The 24,737-nt window shown below is 32.2% G+C and overlaps 1 protein-coding gene across 12 annotated transcripts in view; it reads left to right on the plus strand.

Moving 5' to 3' along the window:
• The window catches only part of LOC105341112 (calcium/calmodulin-dependent protein kinase type II delta chain), a 44,634-nt gene that overhangs the window by 14,918 nt on the left and 4,979 nt on the right, over nucleotides 1-24,737 (plus strand). Inside the window, exons 5-17 of one of the 12 annotated variants that reach the window (XM_066067599.1) lie at nucleotides 3,236-3,301; nucleotides 4,593-4,665; nucleotides 8,078-8,180; nucleotides 11,472-11,555; nucleotides 12,280-12,374; nucleotides 12,950-13,072; nucleotides 14,138-14,221; nucleotides 15,032-15,074; nucleotides 16,924-16,965; nucleotides 20,081-20,164; nucleotides 20,553-20,570; nucleotides 21,455-21,487; nucleotides 21,952-22,017. In XM_066067599.1, coding sequence (XP_065923671.1) covers nucleotides 3,236-3,301; nucleotides 4,593-4,665; nucleotides 8,078-8,180; nucleotides 11,472-11,555; nucleotides 12,280-12,374; nucleotides 12,950-13,072; nucleotides 14,138-14,221; nucleotides 15,032-15,074; nucleotides 16,924-16,965; nucleotides 20,081-20,164; nucleotides 20,553-20,570; nucleotides 21,455-21,487; nucleotides 21,952-22,017 — 914 coding nt within the window. Of the gene's footprint in view, nucleotides 1-3,235; nucleotides 3,302-4,592; nucleotides 4,666-8,077; nucleotides 8,181-11,471; nucleotides 11,556-12,279; nucleotides 12,375-12,949; nucleotides 13,073-14,137; nucleotides 14,222-15,031; nucleotides 15,075-16,923; nucleotides 16,966-17,949; nucleotides 17,968-20,080; nucleotides 20,165-20,552; nucleotides 20,571-21,454; nucleotides 21,488-21,951; nucleotides 22,018-24,737 lie in introns of all 12 variants that reach the window. The other 11 variants (XM_034456880.2, XM_066067600.1, XM_034456883.2 and 8 more) reach the window with 11 other exon arrangements.

Genomic DNA, 24,737 nt, shown 5'->3' on the forward strand with positions numbered 1-24,737 from the left:
CAGGGTTTTCATGTCTTCTTAATTATAAGCCATATGATCTGGATTGCACCATCTTGATCTAACCATGACTACAATGGCATTGCAGCAGCTTATGTTGGTCATCTGCAATTTGAGAGAAATCACAGAATGTGGTTTATTTTAAGAGTCCCCTGAATGAAAACGAACACTTCCCACACTCTACACGTTAGTATGCCTGGTGTCTGCATCAGATTTCTGATCTTTGGTGTGATATTCTAGACGAAATCAATCAATTGATTTTCCCAAATGCACAGGAATAATATCGCAATTGATTTTAGCCACTGCAGGAGAAGAAAAGTGTGCCAACTGGTATCTTTGCTGACCATGTAACCTCTCTAAAAACAAAAATCAATTTTGGTTTATTTTAAAACTGTGCAGAATATCGCTACTTGTATAAATCATGGGATGTTTTGCCAAATAATAAGGTGCATGCACTGCCCAGACAAGATTTGATGTGCAGAGTTGCAGTTTAATATTGGTGTGTTCAAATTAAAGCGACAAAATAAATTGCTTCATATATAAATCGCCTACTGATATGCAAACCCCCAGCAATTGGTATTATCTCGAATTCTTGCACATCAATGGTACCTTCTGATATTGGGAATTGAATTCAAGGCTTTTCAGGATTAAAGTCGGCTTCAGTATTTCAATAAGAGAAGTACGAATCAAATCAGATTGCAGGAATTAAAAAAAAATTGCTTGAAAGAATTATGGCCTGTTTAAATTAGCTGGGGCTGGTGCAAATGTGGACGACATTCTTCATCATTATCCATCGCGCCATCTGACACATTACATACCAATTCACCATTACCACCCACAATATCAGTAGGTAGAAGAAAAAAAAAATCCAAAGGAAAAAACAAAATAAGTGAATACATATTCCGTGGGCCTGACACAATTAATGGTATAGGCTAACCTCCATCCATTAAAGAGCACAGAAGAATAAGGCTACGGAATTATCATACCTTCGCCCCCGCAGTAGTGACACTGCTGCCTGGACAAGCTTTTGTGGGGGAAGGTAATTTTGTCGCAAGAGTCACCTGTGTCGATCTCGGTGCTTCGAGTTGAGTGATTCTTCTGTATGTATATTGCTATATCTAGCTGTCGCTTACTGTGTAGGTGTGAGAAGCTTTTGTAGTCTAGAAATTCTTTGCACTTTGAAAACAAGTTGTGAGGTCTGTTGTAAATAAATACAGATTTGGGCGCATTTCTTCACATTTGTTATGTGATATCGAGTGATTCATTACAGAAATTACTGCTGGATGAATAATTCCTCCCACAGTTTATTAATAGTTCACATTTTTCAAAGGTGTGTGATGGATGTTTCATAAAATGTGACTTGGAAAAAAAATAATAAGGAACACATTGTTTGCTGGTTTTGTTATTAATGAAAAAAGCTTATAGAAAGATTGGATTCAGAATATATTTAAAATTAATGTAGAATATGAGAGGGTTAGTTTTTTTTTTTCTACAGTTGAAATGGATACCGAAAGTTAGGGATTCATTAGCCATTTTGGGGAAAATTTAATCAACATTTTGATAAAATTGGGCAAAAAAAAAGGATTGGATATGATCCATTTCAAATTTCAGCATGACCCAACTTTAATTTTGACAAAGGTAATCAGACCATCAATAATTTCAAGATCTATGGTGAATAATAACAGGAAAGCAATACTTAATTTGATTTCAGTGCTAAGTTTTTCATACAACAATTGGTAGTTTTCAGTATTTCTTTGTCTGGTCATCAGTCTTGCATGCATGGTCATTGTTCACTCAAACTCAATCCCCAAGAGAAGTACACATTTTATTTTAAAAGTTAGAAAACTATTTTCAAAAATACTATTCTGGAATAATTCAAATTCATTACTTTAAAACTTAATTTTACTTTAAAGCAATTAATTGAAAAAATGGATATAACTTCATGAATACATCTGTAATTTGTGTCCATTATCAGTAAAATGGAGGCAATTTGGATTAACAGCTGGATATATTCACAAAGTGTTTTTAACATATGACTATAAATTGCTAAATTATCAATTTATAAAAAAGGAAGTTGGTGTACAATATATATAGACTTCTTTATATATTTTAGATACAAAAATACTATTAAACAGAAAAAATAAACCTATTGGCAATTGGGGCCAGAGTTTGGCTCTTAAGGGTCAGTCATAAATCCCTTACTTTTGCACCTTTAAATTTCTTGAGATATAAAATTTAAAATGCATCACTGTTTTAAAGATTTCGAAGAAAATAGAAGCATTTTGTTGGCTTTTAAGATATGTATAGGCAAACATTGTACATTGTACATATAATACGGTCAGGGTGTTACATAATACACGTAAGTGTCAGAGAAATAAAAGTTTCATGAATATGAAATATCTAAATTTCATGTGAGATATTTTAGTTTAACTTTGAATATCGATCCTGGCATATGATTTGTGAGCATATTTAGAATTCCTCTATTTATAATGCAGTTTGACTTCTTGACCTCATTCCATGACCCCAGATTGTAAGGTCACGATCTGTTTGTAAACCTGACAGGCTAGTATGTCATGATGTTTTTTTTTACCTAGGTTTAAAAGGTCTTTGATCCTTTAAGTGCCGGGTGACAACACAGAAATGTTTTCAGAGAGAAGGCTAATTAATTTTAGTTTAAGTTTGAAACTATTACATAGATACAAATCTCTGCAGTGTAACAATGGTTCTAAATTGGAAACGGGTTACAAGGGGTAGGATTACTGCACAGTGTATCAGGTCAAGGAGCTAATAAAAAAATTGAGATAAAAAGCTTTTATTTAAAAGTATTCTACAGTTATAAATGAAAGTGTAAATATCACCTGAAATGTCTCAAACCTTCGGTTATAAATTCATTGCAGTTCAGAGCTTTATTGAGACACTTGAACGTGACATTATCATAGCATTTTGTGCTTAGATGGCAGACATTTTCCTCCAGTTTTGGTTTTGATGTGCCCCTCTTCCCTTCAATTTTTTGGCCATATACTGTGCGGCTTGCTTCGTTTTCATGGTTGTTTGAAGGTTTTATGGCTGATTTTTTCTGCGTAATGCCAGGATCGACTGTATCCCGCGAAGAGCCAGTGTTTGAATAATGAATTATTGAATGAATAATAAATTTGAATATCCATTCAATGCCATGAGATTAAGGGCATTGATGTGATTTATTAGTTAACAACTGATAGTGTTTTTTTTTTTGTTTCAGGGTTACAGGGGGGGAATTATTTGAAGACATTGTCGCAAGGGAATTCTACAGTGAAGCAGATGCCAGGTGAGTAGAGACGACCAATGAAAGATTTACAGTATAGAACACGTACATCCTCATACTGATATGCAATCTCTGATTAAAATACAGATCTCTTCAGTCACGTATACTGTATACACAGAAATATTCACCCCTGTTTTACTTTTGCCCCTTTTGCCCTCGTTGTCAGCAGGCTAATTAAAAACTGGGTGAAATTCAGATGTCTAAAACTATCTCTAGGCAAATTCTAGATGGGGCAAAACTGTTTGCTAATGTAGAACGGCAAAAATTACACGTAGCGAAAATAACCCTGTATGCGCAGGTATGCGATTTGTGCTACTGAAGAGATATGACGGTTTTGACCCTTGTGCCAACTTACACAAAAGCAAAATTTGAAAAACCCTAATGGAGAAATTAACAATCAAAATGTAGCTAGTGAAGGGGTATTGCAATGATAATAGGGAAGCTAGGGCAGATGATGGACATAGGAAGAGGAATTGTAACATGGTCAATTTTGTGCAAATTTTCAAATGTATTATACATGTCATTTGGATGGGAGTTTTCTCTTTGTATTTTCAGAATTTGTTGCAGATAATAATTACAAAAAGATAATTGTTTGCAAATTCTGAAAAACTTGAAACATAAGATATCTGTATCACTTATTACCATGCATCTCTACTGTGAACGTGTAATTAATTCCTTTGAGATATTTCTAATATATGCAAATATCCTTATAACAAGACCGGACTGTATATATATACATATAGGATTCCATGAAGGGCCTCGCTTTAGAATATCCTTAACAGCCAAATTATCGAGGGAATTTCCCCGTTTAGTGCTAACGAGTCTGGCTATTGTTGGACTTGGTGATCTGTAACAATTCAACAGTCTGACAATCTCCCAGGGTTGTGGATCATCTCCCATCCTCCTTCCGCATCTCCTTTATGAGATTGAATATAAGTTATTCACTTTTTCTCATGTTGTCAATGTTGTCGGTGTTAAAAGAGATTTAATCTACTTTTTCTGCTTCCCTGTTCAAAAAGCATTAGTATTGGGTTGAAATGCACTGTTTAACTTATAGGAGAGAGAGAGAGAGAAAGAGAGAGAGAGAGAGAGAGAGAGAGAGAGAGAGATGCAGTTGTGGGGGAGTAAACTTGATATCTTGAGAATCATTATAATACTATTAAAGTTTCATTTTAAGGTTTAATTTAACAGAATATTGTGTAATTTCAAGAAATCAGACATTTTGGGAAATTAGCTGTAAAATAGAACTGACTGAAATTAAATTATCTCATTCTCTCTTTTTTTTTCATTCCAGCCATTGTATGCAGCAAATTTTAGAAAGTGTAAATTACTGTCACGTCCATGGAATAGTTCACAGAGATTTAAAGGTAATGAGCAATGCTACCAGGGCGGGGGAGTATTTTCCCCCAAATTTATTATGATGCAAATAGTTTTATTGACATAACAATTACTTCACAGCATCCAAGCAGGTTTCTTATTAACTGAGAAATTATTGCATAGCATCCTGGCAAGTTTTACATGAAGAGTTTTCTGCAAGACTTCAGTGAGATTCCAAATTTATCATTCTTGACAATTGTAAAAGGAAGGGGGTACCAAAGTTATCTGAGTAGATTTTATCAGTTTTTATTAGGGAAAGAAAAGACAGACTTTTCTCCTTTCTTCAAATGGTAAGGTAATGTCATTTGTTAAGGTTGACTTTGATCTTCCAAGAAACTCAGCTTGTTGATTTTCGGAGACATGACGTTTTTTACCCCATGCAAATTAATGTCATTATGCTTAAATAAATCTTCTTTCAAATGCAATTATGGGGAATTTTCTTCTCTTCAACGTCTGTCTGATCCGGACACAGGATTGGACAAAATATCGGATTCATATGCAGAGTCACTTGGGGGAATTACTGCTTTAATTATTGCACTAGGCTGTAAATTCTTAACAATTGTATTCACAAAAATTTGATACAAGCATGGATTGCATTTATGGATATTTCAAACAATAAATCTGCCATCCATACCGGACATGTCTGACAGTAAAACAGAAAATTCATTGGGTTATGGGAGGAGGAACATCTAGATGATACAGATTGATATTAACAAAAGATCGTGAGCTTAGGACCAATCTGTGCAATTTGGTTTAATAGAAGATTTCTGGTTATGCAACAGCTGGATGATTTGTTGTACGCTGTTGGAGGAAGGGCGCGATAATATTTATTATTTTTACGCTCATTTTGATTCAATCTTGTAGTACCGTTACCATTCAAGATATGGTACATGTACTTACATTTTTCAAGTGTTTTAGTTTGCTTCATCATATTATCTAATATTAGCCTGTGCTGTAATTTTTTGGTGGAGACATTACTATGAGAACTTTATTATATCAATGATTTTTCCTCAGAAAAATCTCAAAATATATCAAAGTTTTTATTTAAAAAGTTGGAAAGTACATTTATGCATATAGATCTTCTGCAATCTGTTGTTAAAACACTTAAGTATGGAGGGGCCTATGGACTTTTTTTTTTTACTCATAAACATGAAATGAATTGATTTATTTTGGGAAATTGTTATACGTCATGTACAAAATCTTTTTGCATACATGTTGTTATGTAAAGTATTACACATGAAGTAGATCACATACACATATTTTAGCAGTTTGATAATTTTATGAGAAAGTCAAATTCAGCATTTTACTTTTCAACCTGGACCATGACAAAATCGTACATGGATGCATGTTGAAAAGCTTTCTTTCTTTCTTTCCTTCTTTCCTTCTTTCTTTCTTTCTTTCTTTCTTTCTTTCTTTCTTTCTTTCACCTAACAAGAAGGCAAAATAGAAGGACTTGGTCTGACCCGTATGATAATTAATATGAATCAATAACTGAACAAAAAAGTAAAAAGGAAAATAGGAAAGGGAGACTTGCTGTAGTTCAGTGGAAATAAAATTCTTCTCCGCCTATATGTATTTATTCAGCACATACAATGTAAATAGGCTCTCTCAAGTCTATACTGAAAGAAATAGTTCCAATGTAAATAAAAAATATTTCAAAAAATGATGCAAGTCATTTTTACAAAGAAAACTGATCTTGAAATTAATTGAAAAGGATAGAAGGCAATTATGAATGTTTTTTGATGTTTGATCTTATCAGTTAACCATTAAGATGAATTAATTAATTATTTTATTAATTATTTTCAAGGTAGATAATGATATGGATTGGTCAGCATTAAATGATGCAGATCTACACTTGATTGGTACAAAAACATCTTAATATTAAAGATTTGAAATTTTTGAAGGCTTTTAAGTTGATACAGGCATTCCTCTTACACCTGATACATTATACCCTACATCTGGTAATTTAGCGATGATCTAATTTTTGCTTTTCAACAATCTCTTTTTAAATTGCAAAGAAAGACTGACGCAAAATAGAAATGCTACACATTTTCCTAAAAAAAAACCCAGTTATACGGTATTAAAGAAAGTAATTTAAAAATGTTAATTTTATCGCATTTTGATGATAGCAATTTTCATATATGTAGGTACTAGAGAATTTACATTTAAATAGACCAGAGAATATGAAACTAGCTCAGTTATAAAATTTGATGAATTAATACTTTTAACTCATTTTGATTATGGCAATATATGACTGTACTAGAGCTGCATGTACAAAATATGAAACATAGGCTAAGATGTAAAATTTGATGATTTGGGTTTTCATATTGAGACAGTCATTATTGTTATATGGCACAGAATTCAGCCTGCTTGGCATTTCTGTCAACCCAAAGCCTCTTAAAACGCATGTTGAGTGGTGTCAAATAATATGAACAAGGTCTGGTTCTTGTGAATTTATTGATCGAGTCCAACAAAACTGCCAAAAGTACGAACGCTCATCACATATCTTGACTAATATCAACGAATTGTAGACCTATGCATGCTTGTACCTGTGTTTTCAATATGTCACTGATAGAGTGGAAGTAGATGGGTCTGCAAGTTAATAAAGTTGAATAGAATGTGACACTCGATAGGCTGAACTTAGATCTCTCAAAGTTCTTGATCTCTTGAATCAAATCATGGTTCTGATTAGGTACTTGATTAAAAGTTCTATGTAGAAAATTCATAGTGATTTTACTAGCTCTAAATCCTCCTTTATTTTTACATATAATAACTAAAAAAAAAATTTAAGCTTGCAAATAAAAATTACATGATCAGTTCAAGCTTAAGTGCAATACTTGGCTCTTGTAATACGTCGTCTATCTAAAAAAAAATCATGCTTTTAAATAAATTCAAGCCACTGAGACTATATTTATATACCCCGGTATATACAATTAAAGGATCTTGCTTGGATGCCATGATTTATTTTATTCAACTTAGCGTATTGTTTCTGAATTGTGGTTTCATAAATATTGGCAGGCATAAATTTTTGTGTATTTTGTAACATTCTTAGTTTAAGGATCGATGCAAAATTTCTTGTAAAATATAGCTAGCCTTTAGATTCTGTCATGTTTCTTTCTTCATTCATCCTCTAACTTTATGGACCATCTTAATATGTAACAACAAAATATGCAAAAATTTGTGTTCTATGCATATTAATGAAAATAAAGTATGCTGTAAAGATCAATGTATAGATGTGATATCAATGGAAGCTTGGATTCTTCTCTCTTATCTTGTGAGAAAGAAATATCCCAACAACAACAATAAATCCGTAACTTTGATGATCATCTACTCGCTATAAAAAAACATTGATTTTGTTGGATGCGTTTCTGATTTTGTGATATTTTGATGTCTCTTTTACAGCCAGAAAATTTACTGCTAGCAAGTAAGGTAAAGGGGGCCGCCGTAAAGCTTGCTGATTTTGGTTTAGCAATAGAAGTCCAAGGAGATCAGCAGGCATGGTTTGGTAAGTTACAACTACATCCAGCATCTCAATTACAACTGTGTAGACACAACCCAATTTAAATTAAATAATGTATTTGTCCTTTTAAGCAGCTTGAACAAATTTGTGAAATTTGTTGCAAGACTTGGCTTTACATCTGCTGAAACAAGCAGCTTTTTAACAAAAACTCATTTCTAAAGTAGTATATTATGGCAGATTTCTCATTACATGTACAATACATGGAATTCCATTTACATGCATATACGATCAAATAACCCTTTTACTTATGGAGACAGTTAAACTCTCTCTGCAGAATAACTGAATTTTGCATTTTTAAATTTCCTATAATTTTTGTTTTCATACCTGTATCTTTATCTCTTGCACTATTGAAAATTATACATATACACACATATCCATATAGTTACAAAAAGCCACTATTGATCCCCTATCCATGTAAACCAAACCTTGATTTTATTCGCTAAATAGTATCTACCGTATGAACAAAGTAAATCCATCTTAAAAGCCTTTCTGTGGCTTGCTTGTCTACTTGATTACCCTTTGAAGATGATGAAAGACAATGTCAATTCTTTTATTATTAAAAAAAGGGGAAAATGGAGTTTAAATGTCTGTATATTAGACCAAGATATGCTAGTCCATAGTTTAAGGCAATTTCATAATTCATGGGCATTAAAAACCCACAAAACAACAAAATGGTTGACCAAGATAGGATAGGTTCATCAGTAGTGTTGAGATTTTAAAGTTAATTTTATTGTCAGAAGATAAAAGATTTAAGAAAATGTAGTTTTGCTTTAATTTGCAAAGCTTTGCTCATCCTTTTTTTCAATGCAAAACTTTGCTCATCCTTTAATTCAATGCAAAGCTTTGCTTATCCTTTAATTCAATGCAAAGCTTTGCTCATCCTTTAATTCAATGCAAAGCTTTGCTCATCCTTTAATTCAATGCAAAGCTTTGCTCATCCTTTAATTCAATGCAAAGCTTTGCTCATCCATTAATTCAATGCAAAGCTTTGCTTATCCTTTAATTCAATGCAAAGCTTTGCTCATCCATTAATTCAATGAAAATCTTGCTCATCCTTTAATTCAATGCAAAGCTTTGCTCATCCTTTGATTCAATGCAAAGCTTTGCTCATCCTTTAATTCAATGCAAAGTTTTGCTCATCCTTTGATTCAATGAAAAGCTTTGCTCATCCTTTAATTCAATGTAAAGCTTTGCTCATCCTTAAATTCAATGCAAAGATTTGCTCATCCTTTAACTCAATGCAAAAATTGCTCATCCTTTAATTCAATGCAAAACTATGCTCATCCTTTAATTCAATGCAAAGCTTTACTCATCCTTTAATTCAATGAAAAGCTTGCTCATCCTTTAATTCAATGCAAAGCTTTGCTCATCCTTTGATTCAATGCAAAGCTTTGCTCATCCTTTAATTCAATGCAAAGTTTTGCTCATCCTTTGATTCAATGCAAAGCTTTGCTCATCCTTTAATTCAATGGAAAGCTTTGCTCATCCTTAAATTCAATGCAAAGATTTGCTCATCCTTTAATTCAATGCAAAGCTTTGCTCATCCTTTAATGCAATGCAAAACTTTACTCATCCTTTAATGCAATGCAAAGCTTTGCTCATCTTTTAATTCAATGTAAAACTTTGCTCATCCTTTAATGCAATGCAAAGCTTTGCTCATCCTTTATTTCAATGCAAAGCTTTGCTTATCCTTTAATTCAATGCAAAGCTTTGCTCATCCTTTAAGTCAATGCAAAGCTTTGCTTATCCTTTAAGTCAATGCAAAGCTTTGCTCATCCTTTAACTATAGATTACTCCTGTATGCCATATTTGTCCATCTGTCTCACTTTGCATTTATTAACCATAACACAGATGTTACTATTATGGGCAACACATGTTGCTTTTACAACACTCTGCAACATACAAAGTGAAAAGCTGTCATGTCATGTAACTAACAAGGGAAATTGCAACAGAGTATCTTCTAAAAATAATATTTTTCAAAATGAACTTGCAATGTTGATTTCATGTCTATAACACACTTATCTGTTTGACTCTTATAATGTAAGATTTCAAAAAGAACAGCGGAAGACAAAACAGACAATACTGTTATCCAGTTGATGTAATTAATGTGTGTCTGTCATTTTATGAGATATTTAAGAGAATTTAGTCTTTACTCGCCCTATAACTTACAAGTCTTTTCTGACCAACTTCCTATTGACTGTCGATTAAAAAGGAAATGTACAAGTACATAGGAAATTGATTAGTTTTGGAGACAGGAAATTGACAAGAAAGAGGCGATAGACAGACGATTATCTATTTCATCTCATTTTTGCCTCCGCTTCTTTTGGTCTGCATTATAGTTGTGTTTTACCAGATTAAGTTGGTTAGGGATTTTTTTTTGGGGGGGGGGGTTGATATCTCCACTGCACATCAAGACCAGACGTAGAAGTTGTACAGTGATATCGACTTTAACCAGCGGCTGTCATTGATCGATTCGGGATCAAATTCAGTTTTACTGATCGACATGTTTGGTTTCCCCACTGAATTTTCCACAGTCTATCATTCAGTAGCTGTGAGAGATTTTTCCCTTTGATTAAAGAATTCCAAGTAGGGAAGATTTTGTCTAGACACAAAAAGGCTACTTGGTGCTCTTGCTTTCAGTGTTTAACCTTTTTCATTGCATGCAGGGTAGAAAAGGTGGCTGGGTTGGGAGTATGAATGTTTATAATCATTATCACAATGGATCTAATGTAATTTAGCACCAAAATTACAGTATAAACTTAGGCATTTACTGGGTCTGTACCTTAATTAGCAGTGTTATATTTAAAGGGGGCTCACCACACCTTAAAAAAGTTTCTCAAATCAGTAGAAAGTTACTTGATCATGATAAAAAGCATGATGCATTATAAGTATTTAAGGGAAATAGCATGAATTTTAAAAAATTAATATAGTAATTATGAACAAAAGCCCCAGGCAAAATTAAACTCATGATCTGTAATTCACAAGCCCGATATTTTAACCATGCACTGATATTCATTCAAATAGATTGATACGTATACAAACAATGTAAGAAAACAGTCTTGATGTAGTGGAGTGTCTTAATTCTAAAAGTCAAAACAAAAAATAAAACATTTGTATACATTCCATTTTAATACAAATGAACTTCTGAGGACATGCTTATATTTACCAGTAATTGGTTTAATCTGAGAAATATAACTGTAAATTATTATCAAGTGTGCGTAATACATAATTCATCTCTCTGATTTCAAACTTAAACGAGAGTTTTTTGTTTTGCAGGTTTTGCTGGAACACCTGGCTATTTGTCCCCAGAGGTAATAAGGAAGGATCCCTATGGGAAGCCAGTGGATATATGGGCATGTGGTATGTATAGATGTCCGCCAGCTAGCACTAAAGGCTGTCTTAAGGTTGTCTTAAGGGATTTTCCCAAAATATTGTTAATGCATTATATTTGGCGTCTACTATATTTTGCGAAAGATAGTTTTTCAATGAGTTGGTGTAGATTTGAATTAGCATATTCCTGAATGTTTCTTTTCTCATACATGTATGCATGGCCTTTAGCAATGTAATTGATTAAGCCTCCAAGGCCGCATTCGGCCAAAAATGCTAAATAGAATACACAGCCAAATATAATACGTTTACAGTATGTAGAATTTTTCATTTATCTTCATTATTATGAAATTTGGATTGCTTGAAAAGATGTATATTATGACTCGTGACCCTTATTTAGCCAGATAGGTGTTATTTTTGTTAATTTTTTAAAAATTGCTAACAAATGTAATAAAATGTACCCATGTAGGAAAATAATTTCAAATGTTCGCCACTTACTGCAGAAAAAACTGTCGAACAGAGTTTAGCACAATAAAGAAATTTCGTGAAAATATATACATTATGTTTACTTGTCTTAGCGTATGCCAGGTACATTTTTTACCTGTTAAAATGTACATTTTTGAAGTACATTAAAAAATTTCTTATCTCCCTAAAGGAAAGAAGCTTAAGAGCAAATAAATTTTAAAGGGTATTGGCCAAATTTTAGAGAAAATGCTTTATAACACATTTCAATTGCATTGATTGTTTTTTTTTTCAGGGGTAATATTATACATTTTACTGGTGGGTTATCCCCCCTTCTGGGATGAAGATCAACCTCGTTTATATGCCCAAATCAAAGCCGGGGCATATGATGTAAGTAAAATAATCATTGAATAACCAATGTTATTCTTTTAGCTGTAATAAATTGATTAAAAGGTATGAATTAATTACCGGTAATTAAGGTCAATCAAATGTACAAGCTTGGAAATTTTGCCAGAATTCTCCATTGAAACTTTCACTTATTTTACTCTATTTAGGACATTTTTTTGGTAAACCTTTTAAGTATATTAATATACAAATAATAGTTACAGCTTGATTTATTTTAAAACAACTTTGCACAGTTGGGACTGCTTATAGTTATCAGAATTTCACAGGATCTCAAATTTTGTTAGTAGAGAAGGATGAATTTTGTCTTAGATAAATGGTCTATATTCATAGTCAAGATCTTAAAAACCAGTTACCTTTTTGAATCATCATCATCAAAATATGAATTTGACTTAATTAGAATGCATGTAAGAGAGAAAGAATGAGAAATATTAGTGTCCTGAAAACTGGCACAAAAGATAATACCTTTCAACAGTTGAACTTCTCTTCTCAGTGTTACGTCTGTCATAAGTAAAATGTATGTATAGATGCATAAGATGTGTTTTTTATTATTTTGTTTTCAGTACCCTTCCCCAGAATGGGACACAGTGACCCCTGAGGCCAAGAATCTTATCAACAGTATGTTAACTGTGAACCCTGCTAAACGTATCACTGCCACGGAGGCTCTCAAACATCCCTGGATCTGTGTAAGTACAGGCACCCAGAACCCCACCTATAGTTTCTTTTTTGATATATGAAATTCACAGTTTTACCTATCTCCGCAGACTTTATTTTTTAATCATGTTCAGAGCAGTAGAGAAGTGTATAAGTTATATACATACAGTGATTGATTTTTTTTACTTGGAATTGTAAAGAAATATGATAACGTGTGGCAAAATAAAAAAAAAAGAAAAAAACTAGGAAAATTTATTTATTGGGTAAGGTAAAATTTATCTTTAGATGTAGATCAATCAGTTTTTTGTTGACTTATATGCACTAAAATTTGCTGAATATAATGTAAGAAAAATAGAGCATTGTGATTGCCTCTAATTTTGATCAGAGAAGTAAAATTAAAGAATTCCCTGCAGTTTGTATTGCACTGATTGAATGGTGTATATACCTCAAATTTCATTAAAAAATGTATTTCTTTCATTGTCAAAAATTTGAAATATTTACCAAGTTTCAGTGAATCTTTTCAATTTTAAAGTATTTTTCTTAAAAATGAAAGGGGTGGACTTAAAGATACTAAAAATTGAGTGATACATATTTACATGTATCCACATTTATACGTTTGCTTGAAATGAAAGTACAGATTAAATAAATAATTTATCTAAGGTATTAAAAGAATTGAATCAGTGGTATCCATTGCCTCCTTTCAAGAAAGACAACTTCTTTTGAAACAATTCAGCATTTAGTCCTTTAAGTTAGGTAAAATAATGTACATTGTACTACTCACGTATAGACTTATAGGTTTTTGGTAGCAAGATACTGTTACTAGGTAACAGGCAATATATAATCCTCTTTGGAAAATTCCAATTGAATTGAATTGGCTTTTTACAATCTTTGTATTAAATTTTTATTAGACAGGAAAAAAAAAAAATAGTGTGATGTTAACATATACTAGTAACCATATATCAATGTAGTTTTTTTTTATCATCGAAAAAGATAAGGATTGGTATTTGATTAAAAGGAAGTACGGTATTTTTATCTTTCAATTCACTAGATATTAACGAGTTTTCAGGTGTAATAGTTAATGACATTTCTTCTTTCAGCAACGTGAAAGAGTAGCATCTGTCGTACACCGCCAGGAGACTGTGGACTGCCTCAAGAAGTTCAATGCTCGCAGAAAGCTCAAGGTCTGTTCCTAGTGAAGAATTTCTCTCTCTCTCTCTCTCTCTCTCTCTCTCTCTCTGTATGGTTTGTGTGTGTGTGTGTGTGTGTTTGTGTGTGTGTGTGTAACAGATACATACCAACATGTAGACATGTCATTAAATGTTTTAGATCAGAAAGACTTGTTAGAAAACTTTAAATCTTTCCTTGTGGAAGATTTGAGAGATGATCAAAAGAGATGCCTTATATCTTATCTCCAGTTTATTTATGATATCTTTCCTTTCTTCAACACATGTTTTAAAAATGTGTTTTATTTGTAACTGATACATCCCTTTTATTGATTCTCATCATGTCTAAGACACTTCAGCAACAACATCCATGTTTTGAAATGATACCAGATTGTAATATTTTATGATTAATATGTTCTATGAAGCATAAATGAATAAAGAGGGCAAATGTTATATAATTTTTTTGAAGTACATGACATACTGTATCAGTGTTCCAACCCCTTGACTAGGGAAGATGCATTTACTGTTGTTTATTGTTTCCTTAAACAAAGCTTTTTATGTGCATATTATTTGTCCATCCTGCTAAAAATGGGTGCAGGCACAAATTAAGGTTAAAACTGCAAAGAAGCTCAGCAAATCAGATACCTGTAATAAACACCCATTGAGCTAATAACATTTGAGTTTTTGAAGACTTTACAACAAATTAACTACCTCGGTTACACTACCAGATCTAAAACTGAATTGATTACAAGTTTTAATGAACAAGCATACATTCAAGATTGTTTAACACAGTCACCTCCCATTGAAGATGTTTTCAATTTTTTTCAGGGAGCCATTCTTACCACCATGTTGGCTACGAGAAATTTTTCAAGTAAGTTGGAGAATTTCGTATCTATATCGTCAGTGACCAGTTTTTTTGTACGAGTGTCAATTTACAATGTTCTATTTTTGGCCTTTTTTAATGATTTCATTTTTCATTAACCCTGACAAGTCGTGTTTTGCCTCCCTTCAACACTTATACATGTATAAAAAATTTTATTTCTTAATTTTTAAGTATCTTTTTTATTATTTTTTGCCTATCTTCTTTTTAACCCAGAAAAATTTTCCTCTCATTACTTTTTTATTGAATATTTCTAATCCTGCATTGTTGGTTGTTTAAAAAATGTTTTTTTCTAAATATTGTATTTGCAATCGCCCCCCTTTGTACTTTTTCTGGATTTTGCAACTTTTAAAAAGACTAAGAGAAGTGAAATTCTGAGGTCTTCATCACTGCAAAACACACTTTGGAAACAGTTTACGTTTCTATCAAGTTTAATGAATTTTTTTTCTACATCGTAAGATAAAGATATTAAATCAAAATTTGTTTAAAGAAAGTAGAAAAAAAATCTTTGTATTAAAAATAGATAAGCTGTGACTTTCATGACAAAAAGCTTAAGGTTATCGCAAAAAGCCTTTAAAGGTGGTTCATTAGACTAAACTGCTTTAGATGGTTTGAAATCGATATATTAAAGAGGCTTCATTTGAATCTAAACAACTTTATTGTTGTACTGTGTGAAATCTGTGTATTCTACAACACACAAATATCACCCCCTCCAAAAAAACCACTTATTTTATTGGTTTCAAAATTTCGTTTAAACTTTTTATTAACTTTTCCAAATGATCCCCAAATATGTACAAAATTCTGATTCAAAAGAAGATTATCAATACATAAAAAAAATGTGTGCATAAAGGAACTGCCCAAAAAAAGGTTAGGCGAAAATATATGTGAATGCGTGTTCACTGTGTGATTTTTGGTTTTTTTTACTTTGGACTGTACTAATACTGGCATGATAACTTTGTACATCTCTGTTTTTGCTTGCTTTTGTATATAGTAAACAAAGGTAAGTGTCACACATGGAAACTGTAGCTTCAATCCGTGGCTGTGCGGGCCTTGTGTGTTGTGTGATACATGCGTACAAGCTCACGTGTACAGTAGACGTTCTGTGTAGTTCTTTGTGTACACGCCGCACCTTTTATCTATACCATTGAATTTGGGTTTTAAATATTTTTTCTCTATTTTTTTTTTCTCTTAAAATTATTAACAAATTTTGATAAAAATAATCAAGTCTTCTTTCCTTCAGGAGGAGAAGTGGCTGCTTTTCTGGGTTCTTTTTGTAGAAGCAAATTAACGTTTTTTTTACTTCATGCATTAATTCACATTTAATGAAAATATATATCCTTTTTTTATGAACTTTTATTTTTTCTAATATTGCATAGAGGGAATAAAGACTAATATAATCTATTTTAGTTTGCATCAAATGTGTTCCTGCATTGGTTAAAATTTACCAGTAGAAATTTAGTTCCTCATTAATCAATTATTTTCATTGGATATTTGGAATGAGGGAATATCTATTGCACAATACGAACAGTTTATGCTCAAAACATTTCACGCCAAACTCAGCAACATATTATTTGCAAATGTCAAAGACACAGAGAATTTTGTAATTAAAAATCACTTGTATTAATTTTTTGTATGTTATATGAGTACTTTTTTATGTACATTATTGCTTATAGAAGTGAAATACTTTTCACTTGGTCAATCCTGAAAAAGAGGATTAAACAAAAATTATTAAAAGAGATATGATTAATACTTTAAACTGCAATGATGAAATTAATAAAAAAAGAAAAGTATAAAAAAAAGGGGGTGATACCTATCTGATATCACTGGTTGTCAAATTCAGGTAATGCCCTTTCGCCTGCTGTTACTCCCGCCATCTTGGCAGGTAGGTCTGTGTGTGACCATGGTAACCAGTCAGGTTCTTCCGTGTTGCATTTCCAGAATTTTCTCTGCCACATTTTTTTTCATTTATGACCCATCCCACCTTGTTTTCTTTTTGGTACCAATTTTTTTGTGTTTAATTTAGTTTAGTTATATTAATTTATATATTTAGTTTTTTTTTTAGTGTATTATTTTGCATTTTTCTCCATTTGTTTTCATATTAGTTTTATAAGTTGAAAGAGGCATATATTCTACTTCTCAGGAAATCCATTGCTACTAAATTGACAAATGTACACTGAATTTACTGGTGTGACTGATATTGTATACATTTAGAAATAAAGATGAAAAAGTTTTCTCTTTTACTGTTGTAGAGATTAATGCCAGACTCTAATATCTTCACATATCAATTAAAATAGAAGAACTTGTCAATAACACAAATTTATTATCACCAAAGCATTTGAAAAATTGTATTTTAATTCAAAATGTCCACATTCCAATGGTAAAGGATGCTTCCCAAATACTTGAAACAAATTCATTGGAAATATATCGGCTCAATTATCATTTTCGGGTTTTTGATTGTAAAGGGACATCAAGTGTGTTAATAGTTTGAGGGAAGCTTTTGGATTTGGGCATTAAAAATTTCAAGGGAATTGTGAAAAATTGTCTTTGAAAATAAAATTTTGAAAGAGGCAGAATGACCCCTTAAATATTGCCTTTAGTTACAGTACAAATGTAACAAAGCTTTACAGAATTCTGTAAGAATACATTATGGTTTTTAGATTTGGACCAATTCCCTAATCAGAAACTCCCTGTTTTGAATTGCAATTCGATTGACTCCCTAAGGGATGCCCAAAAGTTACTTCAGAACACAAACATTTGATCAATAGGTAAACAATTGGCTGTTATAGACATTGTATAGATATTGATGAATTTGTGATGACCTTTCAGTGCAAATTCCTAATTTCTTAACTTGTGTCCTCTCTGACAGTGTGGAACAAAAACCCTGGTATGTACACCACAAATAAAAGAGATAAAAACAACAACCACAACAAAACATGGATCCACCACTGCTTCTTTCATCCATAATAGTTCTTGTAACCAGCTTCTCTGTCATTTTATTTTATTTTCTTCTGTTTGGAATTTAGCTTGCTTGGCATTTGAAAACAAAAACAACTTTCATATCTTTTTTGGCCTCCTCTCACCATCATAGATTCTGTTTGGGGTCATTTCCTTTTGGGTCGGGGTAAAAATGTTACTTTTTCTCCAAATCAGTAATCGAGTTCATTTAGCAAAGCTTATTTATTAAATCTTATTGTTATAAATATATATATTTTTTCAATAGCAAAATTTTTTACTTATCACTTTGATCATCATAGAAATAGGATATATATGGCACTACTAAGCTGGAACTTATATTTTCATGATATATTAAACAAAATCCAAAAAAATATACCTGCACTAAATTGCATTTTTTTGTACATTTGATTTGAATGAATTGTACATACTAATGCTAAAATGATTGAGCAAATTATTAAAAAATGTTTGGAGAGAAAGATATCAAATTAGTTTTCACTAGCATATCACAGGTATAAACCCACCATCTTCATTTTGTGTTTTCTTGAGCATTTGATTCAGTTTTGAACATTATCAGTATTAGATTGGATGATTTTTGTTTTGTTTTGTTTTTTGTTTTTGTTTTTTGTTTTTGTTTAGCTTTGCATGCTCTTTCCCTCTCTTTGATTTTGTTTTGTTTAGTGGAAATGTGACATACAATGTATATTGTGCATTATGCTGATCTGAAATTCCCTAGATGGACAACGGCATAGTCTCCTGAACAGTTTACCATACTAGGTCAACACCATGGTAATGTCAGCATCAAGTTAACATTGAGTTCACTAACTCATTTCTCTCACCATTTTGTTTGGTCGCCAAGAGACCTCCAGTTTCTTGGAACTTGTGTTGTAGGCGGACATTATTAACCGTTTCTGGCATTATGAATTATATGATGAATTTTTATTATTATTTTCGGACATGATCATGTCAAGGGAGGCATTTCTCTTGTGACGACAGACCGATGTAAATAACTGTAATTTTCCTCATCAGCCCCATTTCCATTTATGTCTATTTCCAGAGACAACAAATTGCCGATATTCGTTTATTTTTATGGCATTTATGCTATTGATTAAGCAGCTGATGTCATTAAGTCATTGTCAAAAGCGATTTGTGCCTTCTTCCAAAAAAGCTGTCTTTATCTGCAGTCCACATGAAAAGGTCAGAATGTAGGGTTATGATTTATCTGAGTAGGAATATTCAGCATGAATTGCCAGTGGATCACTGGTTGGTTTCAAGGTCAGTGGTAGCAACAGTTAGGACTATAGTGCTAAGATTGGTTAATAAGCAAGGAGATGATTTTTTGGGACAGTGTCTCTTGTGCAAGTTCGTGAAACAGGATGTTAAAAAGCATGTTGGGTAATGTTGGATGTCATGAGTCACTTGTTGTAGAAAAACGTCTTTGAAGAGAACGAATCTTTCTCGAAAGTCTGAAAAATGGATGCAGGCATGTAGCTCTGTTATTTTCTTTTTTTATAGGAATGAATAGATGGAGTTTTTTTTTAATTATATGAAATTGATTATTATAATACTGAATGATATACAATATGTATAATTTTTTTTCAGACCTGTTATGCATGGAGACGAGGGTTATAAGTGCAGTAGTTATCAGCAGACATTTTGATTTTTTGATTACCTTTATCATGTATTTCAAACTTATCAATTCATAAAAGTACATGCCATTTGTATATCTTCAAAGGTCCTACCAAATGCAATGTTATTTTTGCATGCCAGATTATATCAAAACTGTCCAATAATACTAATTTTCTTATCATTAATACAATTTTTTTAAGCCAATATAACTAATCATATAGTGGCATCCTCAATGGATATTGGTCTTGAAATCTTTTACACAGCTTTTTTTTCCTTGTGCTCTGATCTTTCCATGAAATACTGAATATACCTAATAATTCAAATACAAATGCTAAAGTGATGTTTGAAATTAGATTAGTTGTATTTATATTGCAAATTTTCAGGGAAAATGAAAAATCAATTTGTGTGTTTTTTAGGCCGAAGTCTGATCGTGAAAAAGAACGACGGCATTAAGGAATCCACGGACAGTCAAGCCACCATTGATGACGAAGATACTAGGGGTAGGTGTCAAAAGGGGTAAAAAAAAAAATTAGTGTTGCCAACAGTTTTTCAGGATCTGCTCAACTCTTGTTTGAGAGAAAAATTAAACGAAAATTAAATGTTGATTAACCTTCAAAAAAATACTGTTAAGCCAATATGAGCCTGCAGTCAGGTGGTAGTTAAGGGTATCTGGCATTTTCTCTATGCCAACTGTCTCTGCGATTACAATGTTCTGGCTAGCAAAATTATATTACTAGGCAAGTAATTAGCAAAAAAAGCGGAATAAAATCAGGAAGGCTTCTATAAATGTGGTGACAGCTTCTACAAGAGCAAGTGCGTTTACCTAAGTAAGAAAAAAAAATCCAATGTCTCTGAACCTGTGTCTTTCTTCTCTGCTTGACCTCTTAGGAAAAGCTGACATTGACAGTGAGTATGAAATCTCTTACTTTCAGTTTCTGACAAAAGTGAAAGTATAGCTTCCTGCTGGTTGTGTTCCTGCATTTAGTAGTATTTGACCTGTGACCTTTCAGACTCAGTTATTTTTCTTTGGACCTATTGTGTATTTCCTCTCTACCATGATAATATATGAGGCCACCATGCAGGTGGACACATTGATTCTTTTTCTCCCAAACTGTTGATTGAATGCCCTCTGCTAGATATCTTAGGTTTTGATATTGTGTTAGCAAGCCTTTATAGTTGAGAATTCTCTTGCCCTCTCTCTCTCTCTTTCTATCCATCATGCAGTGATATTTTTTTTCTTCAAATCTGATGATAAAAACATGAGTCATATTATATATAGGGACTATATATGGTCAGTGTTCTTGGAATACACTTACCAGATTCCCCTGATAAAATTACACATGAAAGTATGACAGAAATGTATAGCAACATTTACACTTTTGGATTTTCATCAAAATTACATATTAAACATATATTAGGGAAGAAATCTTGAATATGTGTTATTGCCAGGTGGTTATAACTGATAATACTCTGGTGCAAAAAGATGAAAATTGAGGGGAGGATTATTGTGTGAATTATGTAGGAGTGTAAATCTCCGGCACTGCTTCTTGTGTGGAAACCTTGATGTTGTCACTCTGTGTACCTGTACCTTTTTGTGTTAGGTTATTTAAAGAAAATAGCATAAAAAAGGAGTCAGTGTTTGTTAATTAAAAAAAAAAAAAAATCAATATGAAAATGAGATCAATTGCATTTTTGGAGAAAAAAAAAAGAAAGTAATGAAATGACTTTGACAGAAAAACGTAGAATCAGAAATTTCAAACATAGTATGATCTATAAAATTTCTGTTCTAGGTAATTCTAAACAGATTTTGAGCCAACCGTTAGGTAAATTCTCCGCATTTTGGCCTTGACTACAAGCTTTAGAGTTCTCCTTTGCCTCAAAGTAAAATAAAACCATACAAACACCAATGATCTTCTATTAACTCGCTTGCTTCATGTGTTAGTGTATGTCTTTGTTGGCTTCTTAGTTAAAATAGTGGTTCCACCAGTGAAGAAAAACCATTTTTACTTAATTAATATGTTTTTGTTTAACCTGTTCTATAAATACACTATGATGAGTCTTTCCTTGTTGCACATGTGATGATCATTATTTTTGCTGTGTTGAGCTAAGGCAGTTTAATTTTTTCGTAAGTATCTAAAAAGTAAAAAAAACAACAAATTTTTAAAAAATCAAATCAAAGGAAGAAAATGCAATGCTTAATTTCAATTAATCTTTATTATAAATTGTAACAACATGATAGGTAATTAAAATAATTTGACACATTTTGACTTCCATTGAAATGCTTCAGGGGCAATAACTCTTACTGAGCTGCAGATTCAAGAGCAGAGTGGATGCTCTTCACCTAAGTCGCTGTGTAAGTAATGAGGGTGCTTAATATACGCCAACACAGGCACTCTGTTTTATTTTTTGCATGTTGTTCATGTCTGTAGGAGTTTTATTTTTACTCAGGTCTTTTAGTTTTATAAGAATTTGAAAATTCATGTAGGCAGGTTATGTAATACAATGTCAATGAATTTTTAGCCAATCAAATGAGGTGTAACAATAAAAATTGAATTATAAAAATTTGAAAATTCACTATCATATTTGTTTTTAAAAATAATTTAGGTGAACCTAACACAATTAAGAATATTTCATCATGCTCTCTGTTAATTTTTTCAAGCTTATGTCTAAAATTTAAACCTTTTTTTTTTAATGCTGATCATTCTTCTCTTATGACTAGGTCTTTACTTACTTTGATCAAATGAAATGTAAGAAAATAAAAGACTGAGATTGAAAATTTATCATCATAACTAGATGTGAAAATAAGAAGAGTGGAACTTTGATATCTTGAACACTGATATCTCGAATACAATGGATATGTTGAAGTGATTTCTAAGTCCCAACCACTTATTTTTTAAGCATTTCACCCTCGATATCTTGAATACTTGGATATCTCGAAGTTTTTAAACAATCCCATCAAGATCAAGATAACGAAGTTTGACTGTACCATAGAATATTAAGGAGCAGAAGAATGCTTATCCGGACTTTTGTTAATATGACTTAGTATGATGCTTAGCACCATTTAGAGACCATTCTTTCTTTTGTAGTCTTTTTAATTTATCACATCAAATCATTTTCACATAAATGACAAAAACGAGTATAATGAACACACACACATTCTACTCCAAAGACTTGTTTGATGTTTGTGTATCTTGTGACGTTTTGCATTGTGTCTGTTTTATTTAGGTTTTGTTTTTTTTGACAATTTTTTTGCACTGCTCCATGTATTAACAAACCAATCAAGGTACAAATATGTCAGCTTATATTGGGTTCACAGTGCATCCTACCTAACCTTAATGAACAAAGTCTTATTGGAGGAGGTTGATTCAAGGTCATACCCTTATCCTCATAAGAAGTCACACAACACTGGTGCAGATATTCAAATTGATTTTTCCTCCCACAATTATTCCCCGATTTTATTTTGCTTTGGTATCTCCCCTCTTTTCTCCTCTTGGAATTCTTTTATCAAAACTTTTGTGGCAGGTCAACCACTGATGGTCATTGCTTTCTGAATTCAACTTTTTGTGTGACTGTATTATTTGATTAAATCTTTGGTTCTAGTTTCAAAACAAGTAGTTAAAATGGTCAGCAGACGTAGACATTGAGTTAAAATCATGGTTCATTGATTTTATTCTACGTTTAAATTTAGCCGCGTTCCAAGCTGGAGTCATGCATAGTTAATTTGATAATGCATTTTATTTATAGAGAAAAATTCTGAGATTTTTTAAACATACGCTGTGGAATCTTTTAATTCTTGTGGGTTGCCAATTTTAATACAAATGCAATTTTATGGCTTTTCCTGCATGCAACTATACCAGTGGATCTCATGATTTTGATGAAATTTGAACCCCTGGAATTAGAATGATTCCATAGTTCTTTGTATTTTAGTGTTAATGTTATAGACATATTATTTGTTAGGAGGAAAAAAATACATCTGACTATTACTTAACTTTTTCATCCTAACTTACAGTTCTTTGCATAAAATTCTATAATTATATTTCTTAATTTGCTTTGCAGAAATTTTAACGTAAGTCCTGTGTTTGCATTAATTTATGCAACCAAAAAAAAAAAAGAGTAGAAAAAAAGACAGAGTAAAATTAATGGAAAAACTATTCTAATGGCAAAATTGAATACTGATCTAACTTAATCACCCATTAAGACATTAATCCACTACAATATAAGAGGAAGTTAACAGTAACTTGTCTCTCAAACTGTGTTGCTTGTGGAACGGTACTCTTCCTGACCTGAGAATGCTTGGCTAAGGTCATCTTCCTTTATAGAATTGTGTGTTTGTAGTCATCATAGTAAATAGAATTTAACAGTAAACACAATGTTTGCTTTCAAGATCATTAGATATTCATTTCAATATAGTTTTTCACTTTTGAAATACAAGGAGAAAAATAATTTTTAATAGGTTCCGAAGGAAATATCTAGTTATTGAAATGGTGAAAATAGTGGGCAGGTGGCTGCCAAAAGGGTATCCTAATTGTATGGATACTCCTCCAACAGTTTTCAAGATATGGAGTTGCTCTTTTGCAGATCAATTGTACATATATCAGAGGTGTGCATATTGCTAGGATTTTGATTTCTGGTAATTTATGAAAAAAATACCAGCTGTTGAACTTGGTCATTTTTGGCAAAATATTGCATATAGGGTACCCGTAGTGTATGGATAACTTCTTCTACAATTTTCAAGAAAGGAAGTTGTTCTTTTGCAGATCAATTGTGCGTATATCAGAGGTGCATGTGCACATTGCTAGGGTTTTGATTTCTGATAACTTATGAAAAAATACCAGCTGTTGAACTTCAACTTTTTTTGGCAAAATATTTCATATAGGGTACCCTTTTATTGTATGGATAACTCCTTCTACAGTTTTCAAGATAAGAAGTTGTTCTTTTGCAGATCAATTGTGCATATATCAGAGAGATGCATAATGCTAGGATTTTGTTTCTGATAATACATGAAAAAAATACCAGCTGTTGAACTTAGTTATTTCTGGCAAAAATATTGCTTATAGAGTACCCCGTTTCTGT

Source organism: Magallana gigas, chromosome 7 (genome assembly GCF_963853765.1).
Source record: "Magallana gigas chromosome 7, xbMagGiga1.1, whole genome shotgun sequence".
Taxonomy (NCBI): Eukaryota; Metazoa; Mollusca; class Bivalvia; order Ostreida; family Ostreidae; genus Magallana; species Magallana gigas.